We start from the raw sequence: 20,495 nt of genomic DNA, 5'->3' as shown, positions 1-20,495 counted from the left end.
CGTGCCACATGAAATGTGTGGTAACCTGATATCTCCGAAACCGCTAACCGGAAGTGGTAGAAATTTTACCTACTCTGAGATATTATTAATGTTATCGTTATCTGTAAGTGTCATTGAAATCGGTTGATAATTGCGGTTCGGAGACTTGCCACATGTAGCAAATAGTCTCCGGATTGTCTTACCACATGTGGCAAATAGCCCCAGCCGTTTACCAAACGTCCGCTGCTGTTTCATTTTCTTGAGCCACTCGATGCTTGGTATAGAATGAAAGAGTGGTTATCCCTCTATCATGTGGCACCATAGATTATTCTTGAAAGTCCTCAGCATAATCTGAAATCCTTCCTAGTAAAGTAATACCCTCCCTCCCCCCCCCTCCGTCTTGTTTGTCAATTCTGTTTTACCAAACGGCCGCTGCTATTTTATTTTCTTGAGCCACTCATAACATGGCATGGAATAAAAGAGTGCTTATCCCTCTTTCATGTTGCAACATAACTTATTCTTTAAAATCCTCGTCATAGTCTGAAAGACGTCCCCAAAGCCCCCCCCCCCCACACACTCTTTCTTTGTGAACTGTTTTTTACCAAACTACCGCTACTATTTCATTTTCTTGAGCCACGCAGTACTTGGTATAGAATGAAAGATTGGTTATCCCTCTATCATGTGGCACCATAGATTATTCTTGAAAGTCCTCAGCATAATCTGAAATCCTTCCTAGGAAAGCAGTACCCCCCCCCCCCCCCCGTCTTGTTTGTCAATTCAGTTTTACCAAACGACCGCTGCTATTTTATTTTCTTGAGCCACTAAAAACATGGCATGGAATTAAAGAGTGTTTAGCCCTCTTTCATGTGGCACCATAGATAATTTCTTAAAGCCCTCGATTCAGTCAGGAAAGTTGCTCCCCCACCCTTTTATGTCCATATTAGGCAGATATATGGTATAGAATAGACATGATATTAAGGTGGCCGGTTGCGGCCAAGTTGTAATCTAGACTTCTTGCTAATCTCAGGAGGGGGGGGGTGGCCGAATGGTTAGCACGTGCGCGCTGTATCATAAAGCCTGTCATTGAGTCAACTGGCGTGGTTTCGAATCCCCGGTTGTACGTGACCAGGAGTAGGGTCGCCTGTCCAACTTCGTGGGTTTACGCCGGGTCCTCCGGTTTCCTCCCACTGCTAAATACCCATACGCACAGGCGAATTATTGAAATAAAATTAAAACCATATGTTGATCCCGAAATGACCTAGTTTGTGTCGAGTGGACGTTAAACCCCATTTCTCTCTCTACTCTTTCGCTAATCTCGGGTTCTCGCCGCGAGAAATCGAGGCCCTTCAAAAACTTCTTGGAATTTAATGTTTGTTTAATTTGCCTTTGGTTTATGTTTATATTACAATTTTATTACAACGTTTATAACTTAAACACCTGTTTTGTAATTGACGACGAAAGCTATTGTATCATGCATCATTGACGCAACATCTTTTGTCAAATCCTTTAGCTTAGGGAATGTTTGTAAAAGATAATGCATCAAACTGTCTTCTTGTTCTTCAGATATGTTGTATGTTTCGTCCGCCGAACAGTTTAGCAACATTATTCCCCTTGGCAATGGTTTGGAAATTCTATGAAATTCCTTATTTCAAGTTGCATTTCTTCTGCTTTTCTGACATAAATGTCTGAAATTCAAAGTATTACATATATACATAGTAAAAAGATAGCCACGCAAATACGTGTAAAAATACGACCACACAGCAACTATCACTCGAAGGAAAATTATCAGACTTCGATGGGTATCCTCTTTTGTTTTGGTACTGACTACATGTATTAATTGCGGTCTGATATGCGCAAATAGCGAAAGAAACCGAATTTGTTAGAATTTTTGGAGTATGTTGGACACTTTATGCGTGCTAAAAGTTAAAATTATGTGTTATGTGTTAAAGGTTGTTATAAATTTAAAAAAAATAATTGCTCCCAAAATTATCTGCTTAACTAGTTTTATCCTTCAGTTTGGGTCTATTGTTCTTGATCAAAATTTTCCCCCTAAAACCCGGCGAGTCGGCGATATGGGAATGAACCATTTTTTTCTTATAACATGACGTGATTAAATCATGCATGTACAAGTAGATATGATTAAACCGTGCACGCAGTATCGTTTTGGGACAATAGAAGAGTACATTACGTCTAACACAAACCCGAGCTACACATACACCACTGTTATCATCTGATAACTTTTCTATCTTGCATTAACAATGTAAAAAATCGAGTAGGTGACCTGATTTTGGATGGGTTTTTTTCCTAATCATGATGCGACTAAACCATGCAAGTTGTCAACCAACAATAATATCATTGATCATAAAGGATATTCAAACTCGTGTCCATCAATACAATGCACTTGGAATTTTGCCACATTTGCTTAACAGGATTATGTAACTCGATTGTCAGTCGTTTTATCTAGCGACGTCCATTTTAACGTTAAGAGATTATGTGCCGCGAATGTTCTAATCCATTCAATATCTAAGCCACCCGATAATCTAGACAGCTGATTATCGTTTTTTTTATTTGAATAAATGACGAAATAATAATGTATATAACATGTAGCAAGAAAAAAGGATTTGTACTAGACATATTTAGCTCTTACATAAAGCATCTTTATGTAAAGCAAGGTTTCGTACGGATTATTTCTGCATGGCGCGTTTAAAAAGTTCAGCGCGGTGTCTCGTGATCGGTGCTTTAATCTAAGTAGGCCAAATCGAGGATTATTTTCAATATCATATGAAGTGAAATTAAATACAACTATAAAGGTTTTAATGCCCCAATAATTTTGAATACCCGATACCTTTTCGGTCACTTTAATATGCAATAGCAGACTCATATTCATATTTCGATATTATGATTGAACATCAACACCTTTTCATAATAGATAACCTACATATAGTAACCGTTGATCTGTCAACAAAAACTTATATCCAGTTTGTTTAAAGGGGAATTATGTTAGATTTAGGTAAACAGGTAAATAGTTCAGAAATAAATAATGCTAAATGAATATACTGAAAATTCCATTCAAATTACTTTATTCTGAGCAAAGTTACCAGTGTTTGTAGTTTTGACAAGATGTGTGCATTGATTATTCATTATCGTAACCACGGTACCGGTATATTCGAGGCTTAGCATCGCCACTCCATTTTTAAAAAGAGTTGATTGTGGTCTTGATTGGATGGCCGAATGGTTAGCACGTGCGCGCTGTATAAGGTTTGTCATTGAGTCAACTGGCTTGGTTTCGATTCCTCGTGAAAAGGAGTAGGGTTGCCTGTCCAACCTCGTGGGTCTTCTCCAGGTCCTCCGGTTTCCTCCCACTGCTAAAGACCTCTACGCACAAGCGAATTGTTGAAATAAAATTGAACCTTGTGATAGTCCCGAAATGACCTAGTTTGTGTCTAGTGGACGTTAAACCCCATTTCTCTCAAATAAATTTCTAATTAATAATTTATATAACATTTAAGGCGCAATGGTCTAAAAAGAAAGATCTGTAATAGGCAGATTTGGTTGGCCGAATGGGTAACGCGTGTGCATTGCATCACAAGGTCTGTCATTGAATCAAGTGTCGTAATTTTGATTCACCATTTGTACGTGACAATTAGAAGGACCCCCTGTCCAACCTCGTGGGGGTGGGGTGGCGGTCTGGCAAGGAAAAGTGTCATTTGGAATTCGAAATAAGAGTAGGCCGTAGCAAAATTTCCGCCATAGCATACTGAAAGGCGCAGAACAGTAGAACGTAAAATACCCTTTTTATTTCATTTCAATCCATTTCCCTATTTAAAGCGATGCCTTTAAGAACAAGGGGATTGGGATGGCCAAGTTGTCTAGAATGTTGCAATGTGAGCTCTAACTGGTCAGTCACCTCTGACTCGAGGTCATGGTTTCGATCCCTGGTGTAAGCGTATGTGGCTTGGAGATAGGGGTCGCCTTCTCAATCTCGTGGGTTTAATATGGGTACTGCGGTTTTCTTCCGCAGAATAGACCTCGCACGTGCGCTAAGTATAATGAAATAAGAAAACTTGTCTGCGTTATCATTAACGGTGGAAGCGGACGTTAAACACTAATAGAAGAAAACGAAATTAAAACGTGTATAGTGATTAGTGTAATGCAGGGGGTACTACATCAGTTTGTCCGGCCCGCTGTTGCATGTTGAAAAAAAAAACATGGGTATGCGTTGTTGCTAGGCTAAGATTTTATTTATGTGGAGGGTTGTTAGTGACCAGAGACACTGCTGCTCTATGATTGGCTGGTATGCATTTCGCGCGACGCCAGTTTAAATCTCATCAACTTTGGTGTTGTCTACGGCTTCTAGCTTAAGGCCCGGTCCCAGTGGCCGATGGACACAAAACGTATGCAAAAAGGACACAGCGGACGAGCAAACTTTAGGGGGTGGCTCCATCTGTTTTCATCCGCTCCAGAAATGGACAAAATTGACGAAAACATAACGGAATAGAGCGAACGTGGGAAGTATGTAGCGGGGATGTTAAATGGATGTTCATCGGAAACCTAGCGGATGAAAGCGGATGGAAGTGGATGACAGCTCCGGAAAACTCCAGACATCCTTCTATATACCAGATACATCCCAGATACAAACGCTTTGTTCGTTTTGATACTTTATATACGAGATGCATACGCTTACATCCTTTCTATTTCCGTGCTACTAACGATGTATAGACGTTCCATGTACCTTATCTTTCCTCCCTCTTTCCGTTTTCAGCTGGAGCGGATGTGAGTTACGAGGATGCCCAGAGGATGCAGAGAGGATACAGTAGACGTTTAACGGATGATAATGGACATTTACATCGTACACGGCAGAAAGTTCATCCGTTATAAAAGTTTTGTGCAGCTCAAAACTTTTTGCGCGGATGAAATCAAAGTGAACGGATGCTCGATGGATAGAGAGTATGAAACACGTATGCAATGAGTACACAACGGATGCATGGCGTTTTCAAACGGAGGGCACGTTTTTTTCCCCGTTTTACATCCTCTTTGCATCCGTAAGTGCAGTGGGACCGGGCCATCACATTTTATGCAATTCAACTATGTCCGTACTAGATGTGATATAACTATTACATCGTAAATTTTGTATAAATCTTCTAACTTGGTGACATTTTGGTAAGATTAAAATATTTTATTGTTTTTATTATTTTGTGAATTTTATGTATTGATTGAACAAAATATTTATCCGGCCCGCGCTCGCCATTCTTTCAGTTATATCTGGCCCACTTTGAAAAAGGTTTGGTGACCCCTGGTGTAATGCAATATTTGTTGATACAAAATGATGATAAGAAACTAGCTAGTACTGGTATATAATCAGTCAACCGAAAAATAAAACCCAGTATAAGTATAGAGGTAACTTAAATCATTTTAAAACATCATTTGTTAACATGGCGGCTAGCAGACGAACATGGTGTGACGAGGGAAGAACTCACTTTGAATATATTGTAGTTGGTTGTGGGGGAATTGGCAGTGCTGCAGTTTACTGGCTAGCAAAACGCGCAAAAGCAGGTAATGTGTCTTTCATAGGTGACAACAGTCAGCAAGGGATGGATATTAAAAGTAGAAAATATATGGTGTTATTGTAATATATAAAACGAATGTAAAAAGAGTACACAGTTAAAAACATTAAGGTAGTGGAAACTAGTTGCCACCTAAATAGGGGTAACTCCTAGCCTTTAGTGGTGTAAACCGATAACACCCAACTAGTGTAGAACATTACACCAATTCAGGTGGAAACTAGTTGCAACTTCCAGTAGTGTAACCTGCTTGATGCACTCAGACAGTTACACCTGTTCAGTAGTCATGAATATCGGTTACACTTGTTAGGTGTAGTTCTTTTAGTTGGTTACCCTTGGAAAGGTATCACATTTAAAAAACACTAGCTGCGGTGTAAAGTTTACACTTAATTAACACTGCTTATAGTTTTTAATAACCCATTTTCCACAGTGTACAAGTATAACACTGACTGTGCCCTGTGCACAACATGTCTCGGATCCACTCTATTTTTGTATAATTTGGTTATTATTTTCAAACAATTCAAACAAAACAAATAAGGTCCTGGACAAGAATGGACACGTGTCGCGGTTTCTTGCCTTGGGATCGAGCAAAACCGCAGAGGTTTCGTATCTATGTGGGTTTCCTATTTTATAACAAGCGATAATTTGTTTTGTTTTTCCGTTATTTCCCGATAAACTAAAATTATATTTCTTTTTACTTTTTATTATTAGGCATAGTGATAATATATTGTAAGCCAAAGTATTTAGATTTAAATATCATTTAATTGAAATGAGACTCATGAAGGGGGCGTTAATCGATATGGCCATAATTAATCGATATAAATGACTTATGAACAAATAAATGTATTTAGTGTACTTTTTAGTGCATATATTATTACAAGTCATATGTAGTTCAATGGTTCTTATTAGTGACTTAGAAAGATATGAGATGGGCATATTTATGATATCGTCAAAAACTTGACCCACAAAACAAACGTTCTGCAGTATTATCAATAAATGAGATGTGATATCGCAATTTGATCCACATGATAAAGAGTACAATATCTGTTGCGTGCCTAAATAAATAGTGCAGGAGAACCGCGTCATACAAACAGACGGTACTAATTTTATCAATAGTTCACTTGTGCGTACAGGTCTTTAGTGGTAGGGACAAACCGCATAAACCTGATATTTACCACAAGGTTACGACGACGAACCTACTCCTTGTCATTTATTTCTGTTAAGTCATTTCTTATACATGTATTTTGATTAAAGCCTGTGCCATTACAGGCCCGTGATTTTATAGCGCAGTGGACGCCTGCGACTGGCCCCCAGATCCATTTACTTGATTTAATATTTTCTTTAAGTGGCATTTACCGATCAGGGAACAAATTAACAGAACACAGTTTTTATGGGATACAATCGCTAGTTAAGTGTGTTCGCCAGATTAGTAAACTTGAAGATAAATATATAAGAGTGTGTATTTCATATATATTGTCCACAAGTTTACTAAATGTCATTGTGCTTGATAACGATAAGAGGATACTTGTCGAAACGTCGTGCTTTTAGAATAAACTAGCGATTGTATCCCATAAAAACTGTGTTCTGTTGATTTAATATTTGTTGTTTATTTGGTCCTCCGGTTTCCTCCCACCGCTAAAGACCCCTACGCGCAAGCGAATTATTGAAATAAAACTGAACCATATGTTAGTTCCACCCAAAATGACCTTGTTTGTGTCGAGTGGACGTTGGTTATGAAAAGAAACCAATAAGACAAACCCGAGGACTACATACACAACACACGGACATTGCAAGCAATAAACAACAAAGTTACGTCTTTGATTTATGTCACAATAACTGTATATCATTACCAATCTCCTCAAGAAAATAGTTTTAATTAATCTTATATAATATCACATTCAAAAGAACCTTCGACTCCCCGCACTGGCATATTTTAGAACTGGCTTATTGTAATACTTTGGTCTTTAAGACCATATTGTATCTTTAACTAATTTTTGGTTAACACTTTCTATAGAGTCAAATCCCATGTACTAATGAAAGTAAATGACAAAAAAACAGTGATATTTTGGTAAAATCCTTAGTATTGTCAAAATATCCATCAAATTCTATATATATCTGTGTCTGGTAGACCAAATAAGGTAATGTTCTCCCCCCCCCCCCGCTCCAGATCTTGGGAGAATGGGATTGTTTATTCCATATTTGGGAAGGAAATTAACGCCAAGGTCAGTCTACAACGTGCAGAAATAAGGGGTTTATAAAAGAGGGTGTTGAGCGAAATTGATCAGAGCTCACCTAGATATTTCGAGCAGCTATCATCTATGCTTTATTGAGAACGAGGGCCCTTTGAAGTCAACTAGTTTAACAATAAGGTGGTAGAAACCAACAATAAAGTCGTAGTTTTATTACGATCACGAAGGAAACACAACAGAAATGATATGAAATGAAATGGGGTTTAACGTCCTACTGTTCTGTTCCTAAACTGGGCTAATGAAGACGGGCATACGCCATACAGTGTGCTATGAGGGAAATTTTACCCGGGCAGCGGCGCAACGGCCTACTCTTATATCGAATTCCAACTGCCAGGGGATCTTTTACGTGCACGCCAATGTGTACACGGGACCTCGGTTTTTCGTCCCATCCGAACGACTAGACAGCTGTCCTTGTCAGGCCCTCCGTCCTGCATCACTGACTAGGGGAAATCACGCCGGAAAATCTGGATGAACTTTCTCGGCCAATGCAGGGATCGAACACCCGACCTCCAGGCTAGCGAGCCAGCGTCTTACCCACTTAGCCACGTGATCCCCCAGGAAACACAACAAGGAAGTACGATATTACTACATTATTAGCAAAATATATTTGCCACAAGCATTCGTTATATATAATTAAAGATACATTATGTAAGATTTAGATAAAGAGCTGGCCGCTCTTGCTATAATAGTTCAAAAATAGATAATGCAAATGTTTGTCTGCGATATCACCTCGGTGGAAGCGGACGTAAAATACAACAAACACTAACTAATGCAAATGTAATATATTATTGGAAATTTAATTCAAATTACTTTATTCTGAGCCAATGTATCACTGTTTGTAGCTTTGACAAGATATGTGCATTGATTGTTTATTATCGTAACCACGGTAGGCTACTGGTAAAATTCGAGATATACTGTAATATTTTATCGGTCGAGAAACAAAATATTCTATGCCGCAAGAGTCGAATAGAATTGGCTTTATCAAGAAGCTATAGTATGACACCTCCAACAAAGGATCATATTGTTTATATCATAGTTTGGAATGTGTGGCTATCCATCTTTAATTTTTTAAAAAGGCTAAAATGGGTGTTTTCTTTTTACGCCCATTAGAGAAGATAATTACTACGCTTGAGCAAGATGATCTTTATCATCAATGTGCTAATAAATCTAAAAAAACAAAATTTCTTGAATATTGTGTTTGACTCCAAGGATATATCTTCTACCCAGTAGCTTTGGCTTCGTACAGCTAGGTCCAAGCAAACAATGTGTGTCGTGCACGTTGCATGGGATGCTTATCCTTCCTAGATTATTTGACACCACTTCTTATTTGAAGATTTCAAATAGGTAATCACGAATAATATGGTTTCTAAGTGCGCTGTTTTATTAAAGATTCTATTTTAGACCTATCTTCTTTGACCTTCATCGTCGTATTCGTCTGTTGCTATCTTCTTTGATTTTACCATTTTCATCATCGTATTTACAATGTCTTCCATTATGTAAGGGCAATAGTTTTTCGAGAATCCATTCCCTCGGCCTTCCACCATTTCTCCAATCTCAAAAACTTCCCAAACTATCTTGTCTCTATCATAATCGTTGACATTTTCTTTTATAATTTTTTGTGTGTGACCTATATTATGAATTTCTCAAATTTCAGATGTCTTAGGGATAGAACAGTTTGAATTGGGGCATCAGAATGGTGGCTCACAAGATCATTCAAGGACCATGTGAGATTTATTTCATACCATGAAAATTTGTATTTAAATTACTTAAATCTAACTTATTAAAGAGAGTAAATTTAAAAGAGCCCCTAGTTTAAAGCCCACGTTTTGGATTTTTTTTTATTTCAGACGTTTACTTTACCATAATGATCGTTATACAGATATAGGACGTCATACAATACAGACGTAAGTAAATACATTACACATCTTAAAACATCTTGGCACATTAGACATCTTGAAACATAAAACATGTTTTAATCGGTCATAAGTCCACGCAAGCCGGAACAATTTTTATCCTCATAAATGGTACTAATTTTAACAGTTTAAGCTCAAGTACTTACAATCTTTTGGAATAACGCCCTTCACTCCATAACGTCATTTACTGTAAACTATGGAGGCAATATTGCAATTCCGACTTCTACACCGTGGTCCCTTGACTTCTAAACTTCTCGCATTCTCGCGTTTTATATCCTGGCGTTCTTCTCGGCCCGTGGCTTCTTGTGGCGAGAAGCCGAGATTATAAAATGGTCACAACAGGTTTCCATAGTACTATAGTAAACACACGTTGATTTGGTATTCTACCAGAAATGAAATGAAATGAAATGGGGTTTAACGTCCTACTGTTCTGCTCCTAACCTGGGCTAATGAAGACGGGCATACGCCATACAGTGTGCTATGAGGGAAATTTTGCCTGGGCAGCGGCACTCCGGCCTACTCTTATATCGAATTCCAACTGCCAAAGGATCTTTTACGTGCACGCCAATGTGTACACGGGACCTCGGTTTTTCGTCCCATCCGAACGACTAGACAGCTTTCCTTGTCAGCCCCTCCGTCCTGCATCACTGACAAGGGAGAACCACGCCGGATTTAATCTGGATGAACTTTCTCGGCCAATGCAGGGATTGAACACGGTATTCTACCAATTTAAGAATTGGACTTGCAAACTTGGAGGTTTTTAAGCAGATGATATACCATGTTTTAATTCTCTGCATGTCGGGACGTGGTTGGTTTTATGAATTGATAACAATATTGACTTTACTAAGACACCCCACCCCTCCCCTATCCCCGCGCGCCATTCGCTCAATGATTTCTTAGGTGTACTCCAACTGTTCAACTTTCAAAACTTTCAGAACCTTGAACATGACGGTATGTTCTCTAGTACTGACCCCGGTCTCTAATAATAAATGTTGACACATTTGGTATAACAATTTAAGTGTGGATTTGTTAAACATTAAATGCCCACCACTTGAATTAGAATATTGATCCATTTTAATGTTTGCTTACAATCTGTTTGAGGCAAACTCTATATTTAACCTTTATTTCGTATACTGGGACTATAATTATAGATGGCGCGAAGTAGAGAAAGAAGCCGGCGTACAATTGGTATATAAGACTGGTGGTTTAACTATGTGTCGCCGTGGAGAAATGGATCTCGTTTTTGAAGAATATGCTAACGCTATGGACCGCAAGAATATCAAGTAAGTCTTACACAGTACCCCGAAACAGCGACTAATTAATTTTTGTTCATTTAAAAGGCAGATAGATTGATAAATATGGACATCTTAGTAAGGTTCTAACCATTCCGGTTTAAATCTGTCTTTGAAATTGGTATAAAATGACTGAAATTTTCTTTCTTATCCTAGATACGAACGATTAGATTCTGAAGCCTTGATGAAGAAATTTCCACAATTCGAGGTTGGCAAAGAAGTCATGAGTTTATATCAACCGGATGCAGCCATCGTAGATCCCGCCATGTCTAATTCCGTCCATATTCAGCTTGCTAGAGGCTATGGAGCATCTATACTTGCTAACACCTCTGTAATACGTGTGCTTAGAAATGATAATGGACAGATAACGGTAAGATTATTTTAAGTTTCATACAAAAGAACCGTAGAAAGATCCCTCGGATAAAGAAAGGGAGAGAAGGGGGAAATGGGGTCTTAAAGTCCACTCTACACAAACTAGGTCATTTCAGGACTATCGCATAGTACGCTTTTATTTCTATAATTCGCTTGCGCGTTAGTGTCTTTAGCAGTGAGATGAAACTGGATGTCCTGGCGGATAAAAAAACCCCTCAAGATTGTCACGTACACTGCCCCCTGCCCCCACACATTCCTCAAATAACCGGAGAAGGCTATAACTCGGAATATTTGCAAATAATAACCATGGTCTAGTGCAGTGATTCTCAACCTTTTTTTTTTGCCAACGGCACATCTTGGAGCATATGAAAAAATAGCAGCACACTGGGTAAAATATATATGGAAAATGTTTGAATTTTGCAAAATAAAATCAAGACAAGTCATAGACGGCATACAATACCGGAGACACAGACTAGTCATAGACACATAGAATGACTCTTAGTGTTCCGTTCAAAATTTCGCGGCACCCTTAGGAAGATTGTGGCGCGGCACACTGGTTGAGAATCACTGGTGTAGTGGGTCATAGTCTGATTAATCTCCCCTAAAGTAACGTCTTCAGTTCGCAAATATACGTATTTTCAGTGATATTTTGAAATAATTTACGAAATATCTATTAGGGATTGATTTTTAAAAATAGCAATAATGATATCTAACTAAACAACACTTTATTTATGTTTTAGGTTCAAACAACGAAAGGGACGTTCACCTGTCGTCGTTTAGTAGTAGCTGCCGGTGCCTGGATTAATCAAGTCTTAGGTTCTGTAGGCGTACACATACCAATTACAGTTACACAAGAGCAAGTTACTTATTTGGGCACTCCGTATATCAAAGAGTTCACCAAAGACAAGTAAGACCACATTCTTTAATTACAGTTACACAAGAGCAAGTTACTTATTTGGGCACTCCGTATATCAAAGAGTTCACCAAAGACAAGTAAGACCACATTCTTTAATATTACACAACGGCATAATTTTCCAAGGACCGCGCATGTCATGTTTCGTGTCGATCGTACTTGAATTGGTGGCGCCTTATGTTCTTTTTTAAGAAGAGCGTCTCCCAAAGAAGTAGAACTACAAGATGAGTAGCGCCTTATATAATTTTCCTTATATAATTTTCCTAGTGCCAAGTAATAATTTTCAACCAGTTTCCGTATAGTGACATACTAAGTTCTTGAACTACAGTTTTCAATTCTATTTTTAGGTTTCCTATTTTTACTTTCCATACCCCCTACTGTGATTTTTATCAGATGCCAGTTCATGGGAATGCAGCAACTAAAATAGGCGCCGATGCTTGCGGCGAAGTCGTGACCTCTGCTACCCGAAATTTTACTCCCAATGCCGAGTTAGAGAAATTGACGATGGATTTTATGGCATCTATAGCACCTAAAGTAAGGGGTTTAATTTATCTAGAATTCAGTTCTTTATTTTATTCTTGTTGTTATCATTGTAATTTAAATTAATTGAATTAAATTTTTAAGATACTGAAAATCGCGAATTTTAAAGAGTGTCTAGGCTCCTGCTATGTATTCTTTTTACACGCTGCCTTAACAGCGGCCATATTTGTCCAGATCTGTGGGAATAGAGATAATCATCAATCTGCTTTCACGAGTGTTTTAGTAGAGAAAACAATTTAATTTTTTTTTATTGATGTAGGATATTGTTTTATTTGCTATTTTGTTCTATATATTTGAAGAATTTGTCTATTTAATATGGTTTGAGAACCAATACAGTAATTGCAAATACAATTAAATTATGGCTGTTCTTGTTTAAGGCCCTGACGAAAAGCAATTGTTGGGCAACCTACAGTTTTAAATGTTTTATTTTTATTTTAGTTTGTAGGTCCTGTGGTACAAACGAAAACCTGTTTGTATGCTATGACCCGAGATAGACATTACGTTATAGATAAATGCGATCATGTTGGCTTTCCCGATATTGTATTCTGTTGTGGTGCTGGGAATGCGCTCAAGTAAGCATGGAATTTTTTACTTCTTTTTATTTTAAAGTAAACTAAAGTTATCCCACACCTCCTCCGAATATGGACTTTACTACATTGGTCACGGATATATATATATTTATTTTATGATCAGTAGTGGAATACCGCCTTTTATCAGTGAAATAAAAGTGTTATTCCACTGGCTAGTTGTTTTTACCTAAAATGATTGTAAAATCATAAAATAAATAGAACATTTGTCGTTTTGTCGTGAATACCATATTTTATTTCATCTCTAAGCAAGAAAACGTTTATATTTTCACTCATGCTACGCATTCGTGAAAATATAAGTTTTCTTGCTTCTCGATGAAATAAAATATGCTATTCACTCTAAAACGACAAATATCCTCTATATATATATATATATATATATATATATATATATATATATATATATATATATATATATATATATATTGGGGCTTAAATTCGTAAAGAAATTAAATGAAATGGAGTTTAACGTCCTGTCTATTGATACGATCACTTGGTTGGTTCTTGGGGGGTTGTTTTTTGTTTTAATTGACTTGGCGTGGTATAGTTTTCTGTAAATTTAAACGGGAGCGAAATCCCGTAAACTCATTTTCAATGATTTTGTCTTTAGGTAGGGTGCTCCACACAACCAAATTTAACCTCTAAGAAATTTGGTCTTGATCGACCAGATTCGGAATGATGACGAAACAGGCTCGAGCCCACTCGAAGCACGTGCGAGTAATTTATCGGAGCAAATATTCACTATATACGGCCATGCACGCGGTAGTCACAACATCAAATGGTAAATAAAGACATGTTAAAAATATTCTCATGACGCGTTTGTCTTGAGATATTATTGGATCGCTAACTACGTTAAAAATTCTAAAAATTGCTGTCGTTTATATTTTTCTATTCGCTATTTATCTACAGAGTGTGTCGTTTTGTTTCGGCGATCTCATATCTCCCAAACACTTGTGTTAGGCAAGATAAGAATACAACCAGTATTTGTCTTTAAATTTTGCAAGGTTCCTAAAATCTTCGTTGAATCGCCTAAGACAAATGTTGCCAATTTAGAAAATTAACAGCTTGTTTCGTATTTCAAATTTGCTACCTGGAATTAACCAAAACGAAGGGTAGTCTCAGTTGACCATATTTACTGTTCGAAACTATTTACTTTTAGGGATAAGGGGAAACAAATCTTTTTAATTTGTTTAGGAATTGACCGACGGACTCTTTTTAATTTGTTGTCAATCGATTCGATTTGTTGGAATGGCGTCCAACGATGAATTTCTATCCAGCATTGGTTTGGGCGATCACTATGATCTCGGTACAATAACTAAACTTCCCCCTTGCAAGAATTACAAATAGGCTAGTACTAGGTATTATTTATAAAATTTCCGACCAATACGGAGCACCAGTCTATAATTACTGCTCATGACGACTGCGTGACGTTTGATTACAAAGATATTCGAATTAGGCTGGTCAGACTGAAGACAAAGACTAAAAAGCTGGGTAAAAAAAATAAATAATTCTAATAAATCTTTAAAATTATATGGCAACCCCCTCTCCCCCTGGAAAGTACACGAGACACCATCGGCAGATACCAGCATGATACATTTAATTAATAGAGAGACGCAGACATCTGACCAAATTAAATAGAAAAAAAAGTATTTATTAAGTAGGATCAATAGGAATAAAATAACAATTTTCCGTTTAAAAATCGACTAAGGAAAACCCCAAAAGCATTGATTCGTGCGAAGGCTAATAATAATAAAGTTTTGGCAAATAAAAAAACGGGAAAGAATATATTTTTGGGTGATGTCGAAAATCAAAGATACACTTCAGAATGCTATAACCTCAACGTTTCCGATAGGAACGCCAACTCGGTTATAACCACATGTTTGGTTGTCGCGGGAGTCGAATCTAATTTCATTCAAACAAATACTACGCGTCGGTGTATCTTTAAAACTTGTTTCGGAAACCCTAAAATCAGTGAGAAAACCATTTTATATGCGAATGAAACCTCAAAATTTGGCTCCCAAATTCCAAATTCGGTGCATATGTCAAAACCACTGATTCGACTCATACGCCATTTATATATGCGCAAACTTCTCTTATAACTTTAAATTGAATCTTTGCAGATCTTGATGATATAGCTGGGCCCATTAGTAATTTTCGAAATTAGAAATACCATGTAACACAGAGCCAGCACCGAAAAGCTTTTTAACACTTTATTAAAACAGTAAAGAGGCAATATTATTTGATCTAAATTAGTAGAAAACTGGTCACATTTATCCGATCCAGAGCGAAATCTTCACTTAAAGATACATAATGGAAGATTAGATAAAAAAAACCAATCTAGATAATATAAAGGGAATGTGTTGAAAATTTTAGTCAAATTGCTCCTCTCTAGGCCGAGAAAACCTTATTTTAAATGGACTAAATCACTATAATATTTGGGATCTAGAAATTGACACAAATGGGTCGCAATGCATATAATAATGTAATATGAATGTATATAAACTGATTTACATTCAATCGTTTCCGTTTTTACTCTAATTTCTAATCAATTATGTTCGAGGAAATTCACGATAAGTCTCACTTGAATGGCAACCTCTAGCGTCTGGGTATTCCAGTCTACACCGGTAGTACTTATTGCGTTTGCTCTCCGGATAAGAATATCACTTTGGTTGAAGCGGATGTTAAATAAAGCTATTTCACACATAAATAATTAAGAACATGGCGTCGCCGTTTGTCATGACTTGTGGAATATGTCAAGTCTCGTTACAAATAGCGCTGAAGCGCAATATGGTGCACGATTCGCGTACTATTGGTAAAATGTTTATTTTGTCTTAAATATTAGATATCATAAGCCCATCCTTTCCTGGTAAGATCACAATCAATGTTGATTTAAATTGACGAATAATTCGTGTTTTCAATTTCAAAGACTGTGGATGACATTGAGTAAAAGACTTAGCTACTTTAAAATCACTGTAGCCTCGATTGTCATTGTTACCGCTGTCACGATAATCAACAAAGTCTCGATTATCCACTTTTGCGGTTAATCATCAATGAGCGTTGAACAGCAGATTGGATTCAAATCCAATGTAAGTCGGATACATAGATTTGATTATGGTCTTTTCATGTTAATATATGTCTAATTAAAGATACATTATGTAAGATATAGATAAAGAACTAGCCATTCTTGCTATAATAGTTCGAAAGTAGATGATGTAAAATGAATAATTTGAAAATTTCATTCAAATTACTCTATTGCAAGCCTTTGAAGGGTTGACAGACGTGTGCAATAATTTCAACCACCGTACTGGTTGATCGAAGCTAAGTCTCTTTCCTCCATATTTGATTAAATCAAAGGATCGCTGAACCATTCTAATCTATTTAATATCGGAGAAATCTGATGCCATCGAGAGTTGATTAAGGCCTGGATCAGTTAATTAATGTCTAATTAATACTTTAGAAAACATTTCAGGCCCAAAGAAAGACCTGCAATAGGCAGATTTAGCTCTTGCATAATACATGTTTAATAGTTTAATATTATATAACATTTCAGGCCTAAGAATGACCTGCAATAGGCAGATTTACCTTTTGCATAATGTATCTTTAAATATAAACCATTTCTTCTTCTAATATCTGGTTATATAATATCTGGTTAAACCGATAAAAGTCCTTCTGAATTTTGCCAAACGAACCTGGGTTCAAACTATCTGAAAGCCTTTACAAAGTCGGGTTGTTATTTACCCTTTAAGTTAAATTACCGCTAAGGCCATTTCATGGTAACCGGTTTAATATTATTTTTCATAATGCCGCAATTGTAAATTATATAGCCAAGCATATAAAATAACATTTTCTTTGATTGACCCTAAGCATATTTTAAGAGATTAAAATTCCGTTATTTCATATTGAGTGCCAGGCTTTGGTCTTTATAGAAAATGAATAACTGCTCCACTGTGGCGCATATTAGAAAGCGGCATTAATGCCCTTGACAGTGACATTAAAACTATTTATCAAAAATTACATGATTTCTCTTCGAAAACACGAATATTCAAAACTTTGTTGAAGGTAAATCACATCCATTTGAATCCCTGATCAAAAGTGAATATGTTCGAATTTTGCTAACCTGACAAAATTTAATTCTGATTTAAATCTTAATTCAACCCTTATCCAGGTTTTAGAAGTCCTCTTACCCGAGTAATCCTTCATGTACGAGTGCTGCCATACCTCACTAAAAATTAACAGAAAGCGTGTTCAGTCATCTCGACAGATTAATGAGGATGGTGCCCTCGTCTAATATTTTTGACAACGCAGTAACCATTTTATATAAAATGAAAACATCTGGCGAATGGCTTAAAAATCTTTTTCTGAATAACATAATTCGGTCTTAATGGATGCTCAAACGATAACTAAAAATCGGCTTTATAAATTTAGGCAAAGACGGGAAGAAATCGAAGAAAAAGGCTAGCGGTTCTTTTGGTGAAAAAGAATGAAGTAATTGAAAAGGGTTAATGCTATGATACAAGAAAAAACGTGATCCCGAATTTGAATTTATTCTTGATTATGTATCTTCTTGATACTTAATAATAAAGGATCGCCTAGGCTTGTTCTATATATACATTTGTATATATAGTTATAGTTCAGTAACTGTAAATAGTTTTCGAAATTTTTTTTTAGCTTGAGGCACCCTACTTTAGGCATCTCACAAACATGAGTTTTGTGTTTCATATATTTTTTTATTTCAGATTTGCCAGTCTCTTTGGTAAAATTTTGAGTGAAATGGCGATAGATGGTCAAACCCAATACGATATATCTGGTTTTACCAAAAACAGAGAGGCCATAAGTAATCCTAATTTCAAGCCACTCTTCAGAATATCTGGTGACGGTGCCAACATAGCTAAACTTTAGTAGATGACGTGCCGTAATAAAATCCTAACAGTACATGTTAAATTATAGGCTAACAAATTATAGGCTAACTTGATACAAGTAGAGTTTATATCTCTGGGTATTACCCCAGAATGATATCAAATCAAGTACAGATCAAGTTGCTTGATCGACAGTAATGTGGTTTATATAGAGAATCTCCTACCAGTCTTTTTTGATATCAAACAATATCAACACAAGTTGATAAAGTAACAAAAAACGAGGCTCTGCCGTTTTTTTTTTTACTTTATCAACGAGTGTTGATATTTTTTGATATCAAAAAACACGAGTAGGAGATTTTATTTATCACCCAATGCCTCCTTATATGCACAAATACATAAATATAATTCTATGCTGTAGATTTCACTTTTACTGAACATTACGGCGTAGTGATACATCATTTTATGACAGCAATTCAACCATGGCAAAGTCCTTTATATTGACCCAGTGTTTCCACCCAGGTCAATTGAATAACAATAGTTCCTTTTTAATAAAAAAAAATTACTTTTAATAAGAAATGAACTGTTCTTTGAAAATAAAAAAAGTAGTTCAATTTCAACTGACCAATCAAATTCATGTAAAGCGATATCTCCTAATATATATCACACAAGCGATATCTACTGTAGAATGTGTTATTGGGTGATAAATCAATTTACATAATTATATGCGATAGTTTTTTGTTAAAAATGGAAAAGGACCGGCAAAAGGCGGGGACGTATATATTCAGAGCAGAAGGGGGAGAGAGAGAGAAATGGGGTTTAACGTCCACTCGACACAAACTAGGTCATTTCGGGACTAACATATGGTTCAATTTTATTTCCATAATTCGCTTGCGCGTAGGGGTCTTTAGCAGTGGGAGGAAACCGGAGGACCCGGAGAAAACCCACGAGGTTGGACAGGCGACCCTACTCCTTGTCACGTACAACCGGGGATTCGAAACCACGCCAGTTGACTCAATGACAGACTTAATGATACAGCGCGCACGTGCTAACCACTAAGCCATCCACCCCCACCCCCCAGAGCAGAAGGAAAGATGGGCATCAAAATCAAACTCATTCAAGATTTGTTATCCTTTTAAGACAGAGAGAGAGAGAGAGAGGGGGGGGGGGTGTTTACGTCCACTCGGCACAAACTGAGTTATTTTGGGATTAACATATGGTTCAGTTTTATTTCAATAATTCGTTTGCGCGTAAGGGCCTTGAGCAGTGGGGGGAAACCGAAGGACTCGGAGGTGGGGGGGGGGCGAGGTTGGACAGGCGACCCTACTCCTCGTCACGCACAACCGTGGAATTGAAACCTCGCCAGTTAACTCAGTGACAGACCTTATGATACAGCGCGCACGTGCTAACCATTCGGCCATCCACTCCCACTTTCCTTTTAAGAAGTTCTCATCTAAATCGGCCTCAGAGGATTCACAACCTTGGTATATGTATACATGCTTAGCCACTATTTGTGTAGAAAAAGTAGGGCCATGTTGACAGGATGTTCGCTGCGATTTTCATCCACGATAATTGCGTAACATTCGAACGGTTTTCTTTCAAATTTCTTTAACCTCTAGAAGGCGACGTTTCGTACAAACAAGGGAAATAATCTATGATATTAGCGCCCCAACAATGGGTCATAAACCGGACGTGTCGGTCTGAGGTGCATCAAAAAAGAACCCTTACAAAGGAGGTTTTTGATAAACACGTTTTAACTTTCATCAAAATCTGACAAAAATATTGTGACCTGTATAGTATCACGGACAACATCCAGACGGACAAGGGCAACGCAGTTATTTTTTAAGTCCACATGAAAAGGTCAATGTATAAAGTCTCCAAGCCATGTAAGACATGACCTATATCCACCCAAATTAAATGATGGCTTTAAATGTTGGGCACATTCGATTTGAAAGGTGAACTATGAACATGTTTGAAGATGTTTAAGTTTATTGAAGAAACGATACAGACGACCATACACATCTATGTACAAATGATATCCAACTCAAATATACTAAACAGCTAAAAAGGGGGCACTTTACGCAAATCATTCTAGAAAACGACTTACTAGATGAATCAAATCAATTTTTTGTGAACAGTATGTTGACACATTAGTGATTAAAATTTATCACAATTCCAAGACATTACGAGAAGGTTTAAGAGTCTGTACACAGTCAGTATCCTGTGTGTCCACAGC

The 20,495-nt window shown here is 37.2% G+C and overlaps 1 protein-coding gene across 1 annotated transcript; it reads left to right on the top strand.

Moving 5' to 3' along the window:
• Positions 1-5,411: 5,411 nt before the first annotated feature.
• Positions 5,412-18,953, top strand: LOC126816770 (monomeric sarcosine oxidase). The gene is made up of 9 exons (XM_056099288.1): positions 5,412-5,532; positions 9,444-9,513; positions 9,637-9,693; positions 10,854-10,985; positions 11,151-11,364; positions 12,107-12,273; positions 12,627-12,813; positions 13,258-13,391; positions 18,143-18,953. Exons 1-9 carry the CDS (start codon positions 5,412-5,414, stop codon positions 18,303-18,305), a joined length of 1,245 nt encoding a protein of 414 aa, XP_055955263.1. The 3' UTR covers positions 18,306-18,953.
• The last annotated feature ends 1,542 nt before the right edge of the window (positions 18,954-20,495 follow it).

Source organism: Patella vulgata, chromosome 3 (genome assembly GCF_932274485.2).
Source record: "Patella vulgata chromosome 3, xgPatVulg1.2, whole genome shotgun sequence".
Taxonomy (NCBI): domain Eukaryota; kingdom Metazoa; phylum Mollusca; class Gastropoda; family Patellidae; genus Patella; species Patella vulgata.
Note: the sequence above shows the minus strand (reverse complement) of the source record. Positions and strands in the feature narration are given on the sequence as shown.

Excerpts from the sequence above, each read along its gene's own strand:
- LOC126816770 (XM_056099288.1), top strand. The coding sequence starts at position 5,412 with ATGGCGGCTAGCAGACGAACATGGTGTGACGAGGGAAGAACTCACTTT. Across the intron at positions 12,274-12,626 it reads AAAGAGTTCACCAAAGACAA|GTTTCCTATTTTTACTTTCC; the intron begins GTAAGACCACAT and ends TTCTATTTTTAG. Across the intron at positions 13,392-18,142 it reads GGTGCTGGGAATGCGCTCAA|ATTTGCCAGTCTCTTTGGTA; the intron begins GTAAGCATGGAA and ends TTTTTATTTCAG.